The sequence below is a fragment of the Odontomachus brunneus genome, unplaced genomic scaffold (genome assembly GCF_010583005.1).
Source record: "Odontomachus brunneus isolate Ranch 3 - 2012 unplaced genomic scaffold, Obru_v1 Obru_scaffold_048, whole genome shotgun sequence".
NCBI classification, from domain to species: Eukaryota; Metazoa; Arthropoda; class Insecta; order Hymenoptera; family Formicidae; genus Odontomachus; species Odontomachus brunneus.
In genome coordinates, this window is record NW_022639498.1 from 650,481 (window position 1) to 669,778 (window position 19,298).

At 33.1% G+C, this 19,298-nt stretch overlaps 3 protein-coding genes across 6 annotated transcripts in view; all 3 read right to left on the reverse strand.

Moving 5' to 3' along the window:
* LOC116844919 (KAT8 regulatory NSL complex subunit 2) overlaps positions 1 to 2,426 on the reverse strand; it is an 11,199-nt gene extending 8,773 nt beyond the window's left edge. For 2 of the 4 annotated variants that reach the window (XM_032817062.1, XM_032817059.1), the window contains exon 1: positions 1,930 to 2,261. The gene's annotated coding sequence lies outside the window, so the exon portion shown is untranslated. Of the gene's footprint in view, positions 1 to 1,929; positions 2,262 to 2,282 lie in introns of those variants that run through there. The other 2 variants (XM_032817061.1, XM_032817060.1) reach the window with 2 other exon arrangements.
* A 5,358-nt stretch (positions 2,427 to 7,784) lies between these two features.
* On the reverse strand, positions 7,785 to 9,443 carry LOC116845013 (ribosomal RNA small subunit methyltransferase NEP1). The gene is made up of 4 exons (XM_032817242.1): positions 8,926 to 9,443; positions 8,294 to 8,537; positions 8,006 to 8,214; positions 7,785 to 7,920 (listed from the first exon to the last, which is right to left on the reverse strand). The coding sequence occupies exons 1-4, from the start codon at positions 9,064 to 9,066 to the stop codon at positions 7,807 to 7,809; spliced, it is 708 nt and encodes a 235-aa protein (XP_032673133.1). The 5' UTR covers positions 9,067 to 9,443; the 3' UTR covers positions 7,785 to 7,806.
* Positions 9,444 to 16,838: 7,395 nt separating this feature from the next.
* Positions 16,839 to 19,298, reverse strand: part of LOC116845012 — a 3,354-nt gene continuing 894 nt past the window's right edge. The window contains exons 3-4 of the mRNA XM_032817241.1: positions 18,033 to 18,242; positions 16,839 to 17,821 (exon numbers count right to left, since the gene is read on the reverse strand). Coding sequence (XP_032673132.1) covers positions 17,560 to 17,821; positions 18,033 to 18,242 — 472 coding nt within the window. The 3' untranslated portion in view covers positions 16,839 to 17,559. The remainder of the gene's footprint in view (positions 17,822 to 18,032; positions 18,243 to 19,298) is intronic.

Here is a 19,298-nt window from a genome sequence, read left to right on the forward strand (position 1 = left end):
CTCTCTCTCTCTCTCTCTCTCTCTCTCTCTCTCTCTCTCTCTCTTTACCCTACAGATTAAAAACATATTTATAATTTTTCGTAGATGTTTATTAGCACTTTTATGGAATTTAAATAAGCAAGGACAAAAAATGTCTCAAGTATCAGATCAAAAAGATATGTGCTATGTGAAGGTTCATATCTCGGTGATAACCAAGATAGTTTGCAAAACAGTAGAGAATTTTTCTATTTGGGCTGCGTTCCAATATTTACTGTCAGTGATGACAGTATATAATTCATATCACGTATACTACAGATTTTCTGCCAGCACTGACAATGGCATTTTAGAACATATCCTTGGTTTAAAGATATATTGCCCATGTTTAAAAAAAAATGAAAATATTTTGGAAAAATGAGAAGTTAATCCATTATATCTCAAAATAATTACAAACATCAATTTGATATTGATTTAGAATCTAGATTAACAGTTAGTCCATCTTTAAGTATAAGCCCAACAAACATAATGACATCAAATGTTTTAATGACACATTAATGTTTCTAACATTAATGTATCAATATGTGTCATTTGATGTCATTCTACTATTTACTATTGAGAATATCTTAAATTACACTGTTGGAGAAATATATCATATATTTCTGATGTTGCTATCTTTCATAAAGTAAAAGATAAATGAAAAAATAAAAATCTCAATTTTTGTATGCGTGTACTTTAAGAACATTCAGAGAGCTCGCTGTTAGCAATATTTATTGCTACTGTATCATTCTGTCTTTGTTGTATATCTAAGGAGCAAAAAGATACAAAAATGCAGTAACTTTGGTAGCATGTTCCTCAAACGCATTCCCTATGCATTCAAAATTATGTGTGCAAAGTTTCATTGTAAAAAACTAAATTTTGAATGTCAAAAATAATATAAGGTAAATAAATTATAAAAATATAATGTTAAAGTAAAAATATCTTGCTGTTCAACTGTATTGTATGTGTATATGTATTCATATCATATTTAAAAAAATTGAAATAGTACATTTCTAATTTTTAGTTACTTTTGCAGTGACTATATAGATAATACATCCTTAGCAAGTTCTACTTATACAAAAGTATTCCAGCACTCACACATCCTGTATATTTATTTTATTTTTAGTATGAATGTCTTTTTCTTTATTACCCAGCCAGAAATGATTTGTTAATTGATGTCGAAACAATGTTGTTCAACATCGATCAACGAATCATTTCTGGCTGGGTAGTCTTTTATATCATTAGATATGTAGTCTACAAATATAATTTTAAAGCTATACATTACTAGCCAAAGATATATTAATTTTGTAATATATATAGTTAATATTATATATAACAAATATATATTATTATTTGTATTTAAACAAATATATATATATATATATATATATATATATATATATATCTTGATAGACCATATATCTATAGTAGTAGAACAGGTGCTTAAAGGTAAAAAATTCATGTGTCTGACATGATTGTAAATCTGCTCTAGAATATGAACTTATGAAAAGTAAATATTTTCATATAATTCTCATATGATTCTACGTTAAAAAATTTTCACTTTTCATAAAATTATACTAGAGGAAAATATTCATAATCGATTCCCTAAAGAGTCAAAGGTAAAATATGTAATCTAGCTTAGCTAAAGAGGACAGATGTGGGAGTAATACTTACAAAAGAATGGAATGTTTCATTCGCCGTATTATTTACATGAAAGTTATTTATAATGTAAATACATTATGCATTAAATATGTATATTAGGAGTTTATCGAAGAAATCGTTTTCATCAGTTTGTTTTAACCTAACCTAACATTTTTATTGCAGAAAAAGAACACTGTATTCTATGATAGTTTACTCTAGATAACGATTGATTATCAAGCTAGTTTGGTCACGAGCGATAATATAAACAGAACTTACCTTGATTACGATATGCAGAGAAATATTGTGTCCAGCAATCGTTAAACGCACTCCGAGCGAAGCGGATCAGATGCGCGACGGATCATCGTAGTCATAATTACCATAAAGTTACAAATCACGTCTAACAATAATGCTGTTGAAAAACTAATATGGAAATAAATTACTGACATAAATTATGGCGAACGGTGACAAATCTCCATATATGTAATACTACTATATTGCTAAAGGCAATTATATTTTTTCGTTTCGTGATCACGGTAGCGTTTGGTTGGTTAGTTTGGTTCACTTAACCCTCGAGCACAAAGATAGAATGACGCTCACGGCGTTGCGAGCGTTAAGTGGACCAAACTAACCAAACGCTACCGTGGTCACAAAACGAAAAAATTAAATGAGAGAGAAGTCCAGCCTCAGAACCACAGTGCGGAAATATATATTTCTCTCTCTTTCTAAGAATGCAAACTCATGCAGCGGAATAGCGGAGCGCGGAACAAGAGCGGAACCAATCACGAGCGTTCCGCGTTTTTCAACAGTTTGTCGGGAGGGTCCCGATTGCCGACAGTACGATTGACCACAAATTGTAATGATTGGTTCGATCTGGTAATTCACTAGATAATTCTTATCATCGATTGGTTTGTGTGCAATCGTGCTATAGGCAATCGGGACGCTCCCCAGTTTGTCAGCAGTTTTTAGCGGAATCTGCGGGAAAGTTTTGTCGCAGATGCGTAATAGACGTGGGCTGATATAACCTAAAATTAAAAAATAAGAAAAATAACATGTGATAGAAGTGTAATAAAATATCATGTGCAATGGTAAATATCAGTAAATGGTTAATAACAGTTTACTTCAAATAAATATTGTTTTGGAATTGACATGTTTGTTTTCTGTAAAAAAGGAATATTGCATTTAGGGATTATTTGAATGTTTTATGAATCGAAATTGAATTATTATAATACGTATTGTATTTGGTCTTATATCCAGATAGCATGATGAATTCTTTAAGTGTTCCTAAAGTTTTCTCCTTTCCTGAATCGTACTTCTTTAGGAATTTGTGGAAGAATCCTTATAGAAATATCATACTAAGAATCATTGATAATTACTTATTATCCAGTATTTTTAATACTGAAAATAAGTAATTATCAATGATTCTTAGTATGATATTTCTATAAGGGAATACTATAAGAATGATTTAGGAAGTTACATGTACCATGACTGGAATTCCTCAGAACTTCTTAAAGTATTCATATAGAATTACTTCAACTCAAAAAGATTTCTTCGGATTTAATAAATTTTATTGTATCCACATGAAAGAAAAGATCAGAAACTTTGGCCGGGAGTGCTGCTCTTGTGTGTATCTGTAGATGTCCACTTTTAATGCAATATGAGATGAAAAACACCAGCCTCGGCTGGGATCGAACTCGGGTCTTCTCCTTGCCTGACAACCGCTCTTTCCACTGAGCTATTTAAGACTTCATGTTTGTGACATCTATACAGGGTGTCCCACGTAAGACGGACCAAAAAAATATAAGTAGAACACATAAAAGTGAACAAAAATTGTATAGGTCATTTTTCAAACAAACACGTAAAATTTCGAGATATTAATTAAAATAGTTGGACAAATTAGAACGCGCGATGCGACAGGCGGGACATACGGCTCGCAGCGGTCGGCGAAGAAAATGGAAGAACACACACGTACACGGACGCACACACGGAGCTACTCATTTCAGTATGCCAAACAGCCTACCTCTCTGGCCTATAAGATAGGCCTGCGAGCAATCATCCATTTTTTTCGCCGGCCGCGGCGAGCCGTATGTCCCGCCTGTTGTGTCGCCTTGCTCTGATATGCTCAACTATTTTAATTAATATCTCGAAATTTTACGTGGTTGTTTGAAAAATGGCCTATATAATTTTTGTTCACTTTAATGTGTTCTACTTATATTTTTCTTTTGGCCCGTCTTACGCGGGACACCCTGTATACCTAGTGAAAAATGATTCGTTAATTGACGTCAAAATGATATCAAATTGACGTCGGTTTGACGATTTCAACGTCTATTTGATGTCATTTTGACGTCAATCAACGAATCATTTTTCGCTGGATACTATACTGTTATAACTGTTATAACTGTTATACTGTTATATATACTGTTCTAACTGAGCTTCAAATGTAAGTAAAGCGCACTTTCAAATATGTAATTCAAAATCCAAAAATAAATGGCTTTCAAATAATGCGATTGAGTTTGTTAGAATTATATATGGATTTTAGAAACATGAATACAAACTTAAGGATAAAATATACTTCTCATAAATATATTTATTATTGACACAGGTGAAAAATTTATATATCAAAAGTTATTTTAACATCAATTCCCTCTCTTTGCCCTATTATATAAAACTATATAATTAATTCCACAAAATATAAATAACTGCGAATAACAATAAATTAAACAATTTATATATAAATATGTAAATTAATTATTATACACTCATTGGCATGTACTGAATATAGGCGCAAAAAGTAATTACTATAAACAAAACATTTGTAAGGGCTAAGGCAGATGAACGAGACATAAGCGTCATAGTCGTAGATGTAAAATAAAGCAGAGAAAAACGTAAACGTAAATCATGAAAGGCTATTAGCCTTATGCTTATGTTTTTCTTTGTCTTACTTTACGTCTACGATTACGAGGCTTACGTCTCGTTCTCTGCCTTAGCCCTAATTCCTCATGAATTCTCAAAGTGTTCTAGGAATTAAGTTGTGAAGTATTCACTATAATGAAGTCCTAATGGCTCTTGCACACAGAACGCGGTAATGCTTGCCGCGCGGCAGTCAATCAATATGCTGCTTTCTGTAATAATCTTCTAGCTCTTACGGAAAAACAACATATTCATTGGCTTAATAACGTTTAGGAAAAGAAAACTCAAGGTATGAGAACTTGTGTATTAAACTCACAGTGATGAATCCGTTTTTACAAAATTTAAACGTCTATGTAAATTCAAATCTTCGTTGAAACACAATCAACGTGGGCCCTGGACATCGATGTATGTATTATGTCGATGACTGAACGCAGGCTCTGGTGTGAACAATTTTATTTTATACGAATGACTACTAATTCAAATATCTTAAAAAACAAACCACGGTCAATTTTGGTTTTCAGGTCATGCTAGACTTGTAAGCGGTTCGACCTTGAAATGATCTTTAAAGATCATTTCGACTCTTAACATAACTTTAAAGTTTCTATTTAAAAAATTCGATTTGACCTTCAAATGACCTTGAAGGTCAAGGTCAAGGTGAAATTGAAGGTCACCATCCGATGTCCCCCTCCAAAACCAACAACTTTTGTAAGGGTTTGGTTGTTTGCTCCCCGACAAGATATGTATTCAGGTGCGTAATTACAAATATTTTGTCCTTGAAATAACCTCTGAAGGTCATTCCAAAGAAGAGCCTCAAGTACCCATCTAAACGTAAAATTTTGCGCTCTTTCCGAATCCAGGGTAAAAAATAGGGGTTTATATTTAAAAATTCGATTTGATCTTCAAATGACCTTGAAGGTCAAGATCAAAGTGAAATTGAAAATCACCATCCGATGTCCCCCTCCAAAACCAACAACTTTTGTAAGGGTTTGGTTGTTTGCTCCCCGACAAGATATGTATTCAGGTGCGTAATTACAAATATTTTGTCCTTGAAATAACCTCTGAAGGTCATTCCAAAGAAGAGCCTCAAGTACCCATCTAAACGTAAAATTTTGCGCTCTTTCCGAATCCAGGGTAAAAAATAGGGGTTTATATTTAAAAATTCGATTTGATCTTCAAATGACCTTGAAGGTCAAGATCAAAGTGAAATTGAAAATCACCATCCGATGTCCTCCTCCGAACCCAACAACTTTTGTAAGGGTTATTTTCGGATTGGTGGCTCCCCTGACGAGATATTTAAGTGCGTAATTTAAAATGACACCCTGTATATATACACACACACATACACACACACAAACACAAACACAACAGCACAAAATATTTATGAAATGTTTACAAAATATTTATAGGATTTACTTGAATATTTTATAAATATTTACCAAAATATTTCATAAATATTTTTATGACTTTAGTTTCAATAGATCATAAATATTATAAAAAAATTTATTAAAATGTATATATTTATATACTTTTTCTCTTTTCTGAACTTCTTTAAATTTTTAAAATATAAATGTTCTTAGTTTTCACTTTATATTATTCTACACGCTACTTAATTCAAATTAAATTGTACTTCGATAATTTGCTTACCATTGCCGAGATTCGAACCTGAGACCTCTGGTTCTTGAGTCGTTCACCTTATCTGCACTACTGTCACTTTGACTGAAAGATGCTTTATATTGTGTATATATAGTATATCCATATACGAAAACAAATAATTTATTTAAAAGAACAGAATATATCCTTTTAAATATAAAATGTATATTTAAAAAGTATGTAAAAAGTATATTTAAAAAATATGTACTTGTTTTAAAAGTAAATAAAATACAAATAAATCATTTTGTAAATTTAAATAGTTTTCTGATAATAAAAGAAACTTTAATTTGAAACACGAAAAAGATACTTTTAATATTAGAAAATAATTTATTTAGATTTATAAAATGATTTACTCGTGTTTTATTTACTTTTAAAACAAGCAAATATTTATTTAAACAATTTTTAGATTTAAAAAAACTAATTTTCTTTTTGTAAAGAAATCATTTGCTTATTCTTACGTATACATTATTTTAAATCAAAGAAATCACTTTTTTTATTTAGAAATTCATAATTTTACAGCTTATTTTACAAATTTAAAAAAATAATACTTTATATTTATTATATATTTTCTAAAATCTAACAAATATATTTTTTTAAGTTAAGAAATTATATGTAATAAAATATATTTATTTTATTTAAAAAATTTTTTAGTATATACATTACCAATTTAAATTTCGATTTTTTTATTTCTTTATTAATTTAATAATTATAAATAATTATAATAAATTATAATTATATTTTTTCATATGTAATATTTATAGAACTATTTACAAAATATTAATTTTTTGTTTACTATAAATATTGTATAAAATATTTACATATTTAGTCTATATTTTAATAATATTTTGGATAAAGATTTTCTTACTTTTTCCTTTCTCTCTTTATGCATATACATAAAATATTTATAAAATATTTATGTAATATTTAAAAAAAATAATTCGAAATAAATATTTGTAAATATTTATCACTAATATTGTGTGCTGTCTGGGTTACCACTTTAAATCTTTGACAGTACTTTACGTATTTCATCACTTAGCAAAGTATTACATATTAGTATTTAAATATTGACAATGCTCTTCATAAGTATTTTATCACTTAACGAAGTATGATCCCACACAGCAGAGATGTCTAAAATATATCATAGAGACATCCTAAAGATATATTTGGGATGTGATATCTTCAAGATATCCCTATGATGTATTTGGGACATTCCTGCTGTGTGGGATATATCCATATTTAAGTATAATAATTTATATATATATATGTGTATATATATATGTATATATATGTGTATGTGTATATATATATATATATATACACACAATTTGAGTTGAAAGCTGAAGCGTTTGAAAGTCCTCGGTATTCTGGTTCGTGGATTAATTTCTATCAGAACATTTTTCTCTGAACATATACTTGCAACATTCCTGCTCTATTTAATGGAGTCCATTAACATTAACAGACATTGATGAGTAATACCTGGTTTACATGAGTCTGGATTACGATTGAGTTTCTTAGAAATAGCTGCATGATCATCGCAATTAAACACTTCAAATAATAAATATATATTACATATATAACAGGTTACAGTTTTTTTTATTATACAATTCCCCAAACTTCTTCAAATGCTGTACATAATTTGCTACAAGTGATAGCAGCAGAGAGAGGATATTTACTGATTGAAATAGTATCCTCTGTATAATCAGTTTTAACCTAGAATAAAGTCAGCACATGAAAATATTAAAAAAACAAGAGATTATTGATGCAATAGTAGCAATCACATATAATAATCATTTACTTGTCCATGTGCCATAGCTCCAACTACAATAACAATTGGTTCTTCGGAAGGCACAAGTTCTCGTGGATTAAGTATTTTGTTAGCATTAAATGACATAAGTATTTTGCGACAACCAACTGGCAAGTGATTATATACAGGATTCTTAATCACTTTCAGGAGTTTTATTGATCCTTCAGTTGCTCTAATACTGTATTTGTGCAGTAATTGTACTGTAATTCAATAATGTTAATATAATAAATGTATCAATTAAACAAAATGTTAAAAACAAAAACAGATATCAATATGTACCGATTAGTCCAGCAAAGCGTTTGAAAGTCCTCGGTATCCTGGTTTGTGGATTAATTTCTATGAGAACATTTTTTTCTGTATGTACATATACTTGCAACATTCCTGCTCTATTTAATGGACTGTCCATTAACATTAACAGACACTGATGTGTAATATCCGGTCTACATGAGCCTGGATCACGATTGAGTTTCTTAGAAATAGCTGCATGATCATCGCAATTAAACAACTCAAAGCTGTTTCCATTCTGTAAAATATAAATATTAAATTGATCTGTTTCTATCAGCACGCATACGCACAAACTAACTTTGTTGAATCACATAAGCAGTCCACAATCATTTTTCATGTTTACTAAGCAGTCGCCATTTTTTAACATATTTATTATTTTTAAGCTAAACCGCTTAGTAAACATGGAAAAGCATAAATGGGTGAATGTCGTTGAACAGAAAATCTTACTACAGACACAAAGCTATTGACAGCGCAGCGCAAAGCATCTATTATTTTTCCTGTCAAACTTGACCTAACCTACCACTTATGCATTTATAGATATCACGTTGAAATTATAAACACAAAGATAATCAATGATAAGTAATACAAATCTATAAACGATTAAACTAGAGAAAATATAATCTCACCTTAACGGATTCTAATTGTGCATTTTCTAATATAACAATAAGACGTTTCTCTTGATTTTTTATATGTCCTACTTGCAGGTGTTTAGGAGCGGGATCGTATTCATGATCATCTTCATCGCGCCTTTTCCTCTTTTGTTTCATTTTGACAAATAAAAGTAAATGTAGCAAAACAATTTATTGCCACGTGTATACTCGTGGTTTAAAAGGTTTGTGCACCAATTTTTTGTAGATTTCGGAACGCGTCCTTTCCTTCCTTCAATTTATGGCTCTGGGAATATTATCCCCTTACGCCAGCTTCCCGATTCATGTAGATTTCTTGTGATTAATTAGATTAGCAAGATAAGTATGAGTGAATAAGACCTTGGCAGGTTCCAAGACAACTTCCAAAAATCACAGGTCTGAACTTGTTCAGATACGTCTTATTGTATCGACGGTTAAACCGAAACTTGGAACGCGTCCCAACTTCAAGAGAGAGACAACCACTGCTTGACATTCCAGCGCCGCCATTTATTACGAGAGCAGAAGGATGGCTCTCTCTCTCTCTCTCTCTCTCAATATGGCTTCAGGTAACCAAAAGGCGTACCCCCAACACCATTCAACGTATGCAGAAGGATGGCAGTGGGTGTTTACGACAATTATGGCTCTTGCACACAGGACGCGGTAATGCTTGCCGCGCGGTGGAAGTTCGCACGATAGCCAATCAATATGCTGCTTTTTGTAATAACCTTCTAGCTCTTACGGAAAAACAACATATTCATTGACTGTCGCGCGGACTTCCGCCGCGCGGTAAGCATTCCCGCGTCCTGTGTGCAAGAGCCATTAGGGCTGCGTTCAGATTCCCCACCCGGGTGTATTCTATTACTAGAAGTGCTATAATATATGTAATATATACTATAAGATTTGTTCACGTCGCATGCTCCAACGTGCTCCTACTCGCTCCAACGTACTCTGATTGGTCCGCGTGATGACGTGGCCAATCAGTGTGCGTTAAAGCGAGTAGGAGCACGTTGGGGCATGCGACGCAAATAAACCTATAGGCTGCGTTCAGAAAACATAGCTGATCAGTAAGCGGTCAGTGATTACTGGTCCTTACTGTTAGATCCCTAACTTTAGACCAATTACGTTGATTAATTACTCAACCGTTGTGTAACTGCTGTATCTCCTGAACGCACTCATTGTGTTTCTAGTAATAGGGTGCACCTGGATGAGGAATCTGAACGCACCCTATAGTTAGAGTTAGTTCCTTTAGGGCTGAAAATTATGTTAGGCACGACCATCTAGTACTTTTGTAATTTATGACACTTCTTATGGCTTCTGCACACAGGACGCGGTAATGTTTGCCGCGCGGCGGAAGTCCGCGCGACAGCCAATCAATATGTTGTTTTTCCGTAAGAGCTAGAAGGTTATTACAGAAAGCAGCACATTGATTGGCTGTTGCGCGAACTTCCGCCGCGCGGCAAGCATTACCGCGTCCTGTGTGCAGGAGCCATTACCATAGAAACAAGCTAAAGTAAGAAGTAAAGAATGCGTATTTGACATCAGGTAATAATTTCGTAAAATCTCACGATTATATCTATATTTTTTTAGTGATAACATTGTTTGTATTTTATTGTATTTTATTTTTTATTGTCTGTATATATTTGTAGATGTACATTTGTATGTATAAATTTTTGCGAAATTCAGTCAAAATCTACAAATATATACATACAGTCAAAATCTACAAATACATACAATAAAAAATTATAAAATACAATGTTACCATACGCTAAAAAAATATGGATATAATTCTGAGATTTTACGAAATTATTATCTGATGTCGAATGCGCGTTCTTTACTTCTTACTCCAGCTTGTTCCTATGGTAAGACATTAGGTTTGTTCGAGTTGCTTGTACTATTCACACTTCTACACCTAATGCCCGTTGCACACTAGTGCACCTTATACAATACAAATTTTCCAAAATAGGTTCTGAAGACGCTTTTAGGACGAAGGGATGTCATCAGAATATTTATAGGACGTCCTTTGAAGATGTAAGCTATCTGAAAATAGCTAATATCCAATAAGTTTATTCGCATTAATTGAACTTTTTACACTTTCACACTTAGTGCACATTAATTCTTTAGAGGTTCTAAAAATGACGTCATAAGTTCCGTTCGTGTTACGAGTGTAATTGCAATTTTGATACACTTTTTATACTTGATCCCAAGCAAGAGTGAAAAGTGATGACGCCATTTTTAGAACCTCTAAAGAATTAATGTGCACTAAGTGTGAAAGTGTAAAAAATTCAATTAATGTGAATAAACTTATTGGATATTAGCTATTTTCAAATAATTCACACTTTCAAAGGACGTCCTAAGAATATTCTGATGACGTCCCTCCGTTCTGAAAACGTCTTCAGAATGTATTTTTGAAAATTTATGTTGTTTGGAGTGCACTAGTGTGCAACGGGCATTAGGTGTAAAAGTGTGAAAAGTACAAGCAACTCGAACAAACCTATTGGGTGCTTACGATATCGAGTATAGAGCGAGTGAGAGGAAGTAGTATCTATTTCCATCTACAACTAATATATTTTATGGCTACTCTTGCTTTGCTCTGTTCTTTTATCTACAGGAACAATATGACTGCTCGTACAACACAATTGATGTGGCATACGTCTACGTCAATCCTTGTGCGTTGACTTCCGACACCGACTTACGTCTACGATACTGTCGGAAACGATTGCGACAATCTTTGTGCCCAGAGGGTTGGTCATGAATCTTTTCATCTAATGTGAACTCGTGAAAAGTGAAAAATCTAACCTTGAAAATATGGAAATGTACACTTTTCACAAGTTTACATTGGAGGAAAGGATTTACGATCGCATTCAAGTACTGCAAAAACAATCACTTCTCATAGTTTCATACTAAGGAAAAATATTAAATAATTGAGAAAATCCAGAGTTCTCAAGTAAAAAGATTCATGATTGATGCCTTCGCCCTTGATGTGCTTATACAATCATATTGTTCCTGTGGATAAAAGACAAAACAGAGCAGAGCAAGAGTAGCCATAGAATATATTAGTTGCAGATGGGAATATGTACTATTCTCTCGGATCCAGTTCTCACTCGCTCTACACTCGATATCGTAAGCAGCCATTGTGTTAGAAGAAGTTGTCATAAACTACCAAACTAGATGGTCGTACCTATCATAATTTTCGGCCCTAATGGAACTAACTCTAACTCTAAGGGTGCGATTACATGAGCGTACGGAAATAATTTAAATTATATGTTAATGGCTATGATCACACTGGTAATACAAGCACGAAAGCAACCAAAGAGGTATACGGAAATAACGCTGAAAAAAGTTACAAAATTATTTTATATTTACAATTGTTACAAAAAATTAGAAGACAGACGAAATCGCAGAATGTGAGTAAGACCTATATTTTCTGAACAACGAAGATTGTTACAAGGAGCCAGTGATAATTTAATCGTTGAAATGCTATTGTCTGACAACGAAAATATTTTAACTATCTGCGGATGTCACCAACAATGTTCGATGAATTACTGACAATCGTTGGATCTCACATCGAAAAACAGAGAGTAGTTCGTAATCCAATAAATGCTCGAATAAGATTGCAGATGACTTTACGATGGTTGATTTCGAGTGACAGTATGGTATCACTATCTTATACTTTTTGCTTGTTCCGTATTTCCGTATAAAATCCGCGGAAAACGAAACGCGCAGAACGAAACCGCACGGATCCCATTTAGTTACTAGTTACTTTTCCGCATTTACGCATTTCCATGTTTCCGTACGCTCATGTAATCGCACCCTAATTGTCGTAAACACCCATTATGACATCCGGATTTATTTTAAAACACTAATAATATATTAATATAGATCGGAGGCCGACTTGTCTGATTTCAGACATCACTAGATATTTTATTCCTATGTTACTAGACATAAGTACGTGCATATATGTATATTCGCACGCGTTAAATATTATAATTAAAATTATAATGCCGAATACTGCGTGTCGTTAGAGAGTCTTAAAATCGATGGATCAACCGTAGACAAGAGAAGTCGTAATCGCTCGGCGCAATGCGATAAGGAGTCCCGCTGCTAACATAAACAGGAATATAAAAACTAAATCCAAACATCAGTCATGGCTCCTGCAGACAGGACGCGGTAATGCTTGCCGCGCGGCGGAAGTCCGCGCGATAGCCAATCAATATGTTGTTTTTCCGTAAAAGCTAGAAGGTTATTACGGGAAGCAGCATATTGATTGGCTGTCGCGCGTACTTCCGCCGCGCGGCAAGTATTACCGCGTCCTGTGTGCAGGAGCCATCAGGACCGACGCGGCGATATCGATGCGGTGATATCATACCGATAATGAATTTCTTCCATCTCCATAACTCCATCAGCCAATCAGAAAACGACTCTCGGCGACAAAGCGACATATAAAAACGCGCGCATTTGTCGAGAAGGCGCTTACTTCTCATAATTATTCTCTGGTAATTCTCGTGTAATTATTTGGAATGTATTAGTCGTAAAATCCGAACGTGTAGCAATTACTCTTGCCTATCCTCCATTTTTTGAACATTACGAAATCGAAATTCAGAATCGCGGGCCGCATCATTCCATGCAGCGCCGGAACATTCGAGACTGAGCAAGGAGAACGAGTAGCGCTGATTTCTCGCCAGATTGGCTGCATTCAGTAGACTCAACAGTTGCACAACAGTTGAGTAATTTGTCAATGTAATTGGTCTAGATTTAGGGATCTAATAGCAAGAACCAATAATCGTTGATTGCTCCCTGAGCGCTTTTTCTACTGAATGCGCCCATTCATCGATCGTTTCGCCAGACTCCGGAGACCCAGGGTAAACTCGGTGAAAAGCAGAGTGACCCAATAGCGGAGTCATCATTCTGTTGACCGTCCACATAATGGCTCCTGCACACAGGACGCGGTAATGCTTGCCGCGCAGCAGAAGTTCGCGCGACAGCTACTCAATATGCTGCTTTCTGTAATAACCTTCTAGCTCTTACGGAAAAACAACATATTCATTGGCTGTCGCTCGGATTTCCGCCGCGCGGCAAACATTACCACGTCCTGTGTGCAGGAGCTATAAGTCATTGGGCGCATTCAGTAGAAAAAGCGCTCAGTGAGCAATCAACGATTATTGGTTCTTGCTATTAGATCCCTAAATCTAGACCAATTACATTGACAAATTACTCAACTGTTGTGCAACTGTTGAGTCTACTGAATGCAGCCAATGGCCGCGTTCAGTAGAACAAGTGATCAGTAAGCGCTCAGGGAGCTCTTGTATATGATTTGGCATATTCTTTTAGATCTCCAACTATACTCCAATCAGATGCAAGAGCTCACTGAGCGCTTACTGATCACTTGTTCTACTGAACGCGGCCATTGGGCGCATTCAGTAAAAAAAGCGCTCAGTGAGCAATCAACGATTATTGGTTCTTGCTATTAGATCCCTAAATCTAGACCAATTACATTGACAAATTACTCAACTGTTGTGCAACTGTTGAGTCTGCTGAATGCAGCCATTGATTTTAATATTTCCAAATTTCCCCATTTCCCTATATAGTTATCTACCGTGAACGTAACAGCATATACGATATATGCCATCCTTTTGCTCTCGCAATAAGTGGCGGAGCTGGTATGTCAAGCAGTGGTTGTCTCTCTCCTGAAGTTGGGACGTGTTCCGAAATCTAAAAAAATCGGTGCACAAATCTTTCAGACCACGAGTGTACAAGAAGGATGTAGATAACCGAAAGATAAACCAGTATTTATAGTCAAATCTTATACAGAGTGTTCTGAAACCACCGGAATTGCTCTTAATGGTAGATTACTTAAAATATTTTAAGAAGAAAATTCTAATACAAAAATGTCGAGGCTATAATAGCTTTTAAACGGGAAGCGATTACATTTAACGAATGGCAGGGCTGAGATTTCGCGCGCTCAGGTATGGAAAAATGACAAATGCAAAAAGTACTCCTATTAACGCTCTTTTTATGATATTATTGTCATATAAATTTGCAATATGTTTTCGCTTCTCTATGTATTGCATATTAATACATTTTTTCACAAATAAAAGATGTAAAAACTAAAAGCATATAAAAAATAATTCAAGTAAAAATTTGCATATTTCAACTTGAGCTGTCAAAGTCATCATAACATTACCATAAAGGTGTCTACGCTGTGCGAGACAAATAAATTGTAATAGAATTAATAACTGTTTATTTTGTATTTTAGAACATTTTGGAATGTTCGTAACAAAATACAAATTGCAATGGTTTTAGTAAAAATCAATTTAAACAATAATTATAATTCAAACGTATTTAATAAACCTTAATTTAACACACTTTAAAAAATTAACACTGTTAACATATTTAACGAATTTTAATAACAACAAAACAGTTTAACAGATTAAATAACAAACTAAAATATTTTTTTACAATAAATGTTCAAAGTGCGGGTCGCAATAGACTGCTTGTGGCGTTTATAATTATGTTTGGTTTTATTTCAACAATTTTACCTTACAATTCCTCGTGATTATTAATTGGCTATTTATGTATATATGTTTTTTAGTATCGCATAAATAGTAATCCAAAGGTATCATATCGAGTGACTGATCAACTTATAAGACCATCTTCTCGAAAATTTTTTATTCAAAGTGTAGCACACATCCCGCATTATGTAGTAGAATTTTATTAGAAAACGCGTCGTCGTCGAATATTTAATGAAATATTCCTTAACAATTCTGATAAATTATTATCTACAAAATTTTTATAAATAGTATCATCAAGTCTTATAGGCATTTTAAACAGTCCAATCTGTAATTGAATGTGTTAAAGATATTATATCATTTTTTTTTAAATAAACTACAATACAAGCAATAAACAGAAAACTTACTGTTAAATTATTCTGTATACCGTCCAAAATTGAAATTAAAATGGCGTTGATAATTTTGGATACGATATTCGTGTGGATTTTCATATAAGTGTGAGAACTATGTGTATAATAACCTTCCTGCGTATAGCAAAATTCGTTTGTAAATAAAATTGTTTTAATGAAACCCGGTACTTGTGCCAATAGTCATGTTCAAAAATTAATTCTGCGTGCATAATCTTACGGTAATAAATTTAGAACTTTGGTGAAGTGATAAATATGTATACATTCTGTTTTATTTTAAAATGAGTTGTACTGAGTTCTTAGAGATATTTAATTTTTAACTCATTTTATGTACATATATTAGTAGATGTATCTTCTTCACACATTTTTAAAACTACTTCTTCATTTTCATTTATACGAGCGTACCGTTCACATCCGACACTAATAATAAGCATACCCAGTAAGCAAATTGAGCGCAGACTGCGCGCAGATTGGCAGCAAATTTGATCAAAAACCCACAGCAAAACCATAACCATCTATGTCTACATTAGGCGACGGTTTTGCTGTCAGATCTTGCTGTCGGACAATTGGTGCCAAATTTGCAGCAAAAACCGCGCAAAGCTTGCAGCGCAGCAAGGTCTGCACGGTTTCTGCTGCCAATCTGCCGTCAAATCGCTACAAGCTCTGCGCGGTTTTTTCTGCAAATCTGCAGCAATTATCCAACAAGCTCTGCCGCATATCTGGCGGCAATTTGGCAGCAAGATTTGATATAACAGATCCTGCATCAAATTTGTTATCTATTTGCCATCAAAAGTTGATGGCAAGCTTTGCTTGAAATCTGTTCGCGCAGGTTTGGCTATCTGGGTATTACAATACTCTACAGGTATAATCCATTTTAATCTTTTAGAGGAATATTAATTCCTAAATTAACACCTTTTGAAAAATAGGTGTTACTCAATGTTTCTTTCTCGAATATTTTCTTCTCTTATATAAAAGTATAGACATAATGCAGTTGCTTTCCTTTTTCGGATATTTTCATAATAATTTATTATTTGCATATAATTTAATAATATTTGGTTATACCAAGTAATCAAATAAATAATTGAATTTTCCTCCATGTTGTTAACACGCAACATATGACGCTCATAAGCTATTCACGGCGAATTATTTGCTATTTCGCGGCGAATTATTCGCTATTTCGCGGCGAATTATTCGTTACAAATCATTCGCAGCGAAAAATTTGCTGCATGAAAAGATGAGAACCTAAATGAAAACGAACCAAACATTGAAGGATAAGAGAGACGATTATTGACTCTATAGAAAAGAGTAGGGGAAATGTGCTATGATCGCAATGCAAATGTCATGTATGCGCTTTGGGGTTTGAATAATCCTTAAGCCGACTAAATTGACATGTTTTGCATGGTTCATAAATTTTTTCTCTTTTTCCTAAATCTAATTTATTTGATATATACATTTCATTAAAAGTAAAGTCTGTTAATTTCTCTATAGTAGATAAATTATTTTCATTGTCAATCATGATTTTTTCATGACATCAAGTAATGTGGCCAAGTGTCACATTAAAAAATGCAATCCATTCATGTAATGTTGTCGTAAAAGGTAATGGAAATTTTTTTACAGTCTTAAAATATAAATATGTTTTCGGACTTAATGCAAAGCAATAGCAGATATTATATCTTCCGATGACCATTGAATATGGATATTATGTGGTGACACTAAATTTCTTATTTGCTCTGGTGTAAAAATTTTCCATAAAGCATTGATGACAATGCTTTTGGCTTTCTTTTGTATATCCTTTTTTGGGTAATAACTGAATTGTTCCTTGCATTCATTTGCAGCTCTTTTATTTGTATATTTAGCAGCTTATTTATTCCTATTAAATCCTTATTTGTCTGAAGAAGTTTCTTATTTTTTTCCTCAGAACGTATTAGTAATTCCAATAACATTTTCGATGTATTATTTTTGTCATTACCAATTTGTTGGTTTCTAGAAACAGTAAGGTTTATTTTCATTACAAAATAATACATTAATATTAAAATAGGACCGTCCTGTTTGCCCACGTTGCTATTGCCCACAGCTAATTTTGTTTTATTGGACTAATTTAATCATAACTGACAAATCAAAGACTGTCGCGGCTAAACGTCACGTATGCAAACAGTAATCATTTATACTAAATATAATTTAAACGCATACATACATATTTAGTTTCATAGAATAATTGTGATCTTCTTTTTTATCTGTTTCATGTATCTCATAAGTTTCATCCTTTTTTCTTTCTCCTTTTTTTTCTCTTTCATTTATTTCAGGAGCCCCTTTCATTTTTATTTTATTTATTAGATAAACTTCCGCATCTTCTATTTTATTACATTGTAAGAGATCGCTGTATGTAGGTATGCCGGTCCTTCCCCTGTAAATAACACAGATACTATTTGATTTTTGCTATGCACGATAGATTACGCTTATATACAGAGTAGGCCAAATGTATGGATACACTCGAATAAATCTTCAGGACAGGATTTTTGGAAAAAGTGACCTGAACAAAAGTTGCTTGGACTTAAAAGAACTATCTGCTGGTGACCTTGGATATAACCTTGGTCCAGATCTTCAAGGTTATTCGGAAGTCAACTTTGCTTTTTTAAATAGAAACATATATTTTTTATTACGGAATTTTATTCTAAAAAACAAAAAGAAAGTAAAAAAGTAAAAATAGTAAAGAAACAAACAACTTTTGTTTGAAAACATTTTTTATACGATCTCTATTTTATAAGATATTTACGGAAATATCTAAAAAATTATTAGATTCAATAATTTTTTACTCGAATTCTATCAACTTTACCGAAAAATAGTAAGAGACAAAAATTGTTTATTTTCTTCTCGTAGAGGTCTGAGAATTTTTTAGTATTTTAAGAAAATATAAGAAAATGTAGTAAGAATTAAAAAATTCTGAAAAAATTCTGAGCTCTATGAGAAGAAAATAAACAATTTCCATCTCTTGCTATTTTTCAGTAAAGTTAATAGAATTCGAGTAAAAAATTATTAAATCTAATAATTTTGTAGATATTTCCGTAAATATTTTAGAAAATAGAGGTCATATAAAAAATGTTTTCAAATAAAAGTTGTTAGTTTCTTTACGTAGAATAAAATTCCGTAATAAAAAATAGATATTTCTATTTAGAAAGCAAAGTTAACCTCCGAATAACCTTGAAAGTTGGGGCCAAGGTTAAATACAAGGTCACCAGCAGATAGTTCTTTTAGGCTCGAGCAACTTTTATTCAGGTCACTTTTTCCAAAAATCCTGTTTTGAAGATTTATTCGGGTGTACCCATACATTTGGCCCACCCTGTACATACATACATACATACATCATACACACATACATACATCATACACACACACACACACACACACACACACACACACACACACACACACACACACACACACACACACACACACACACACA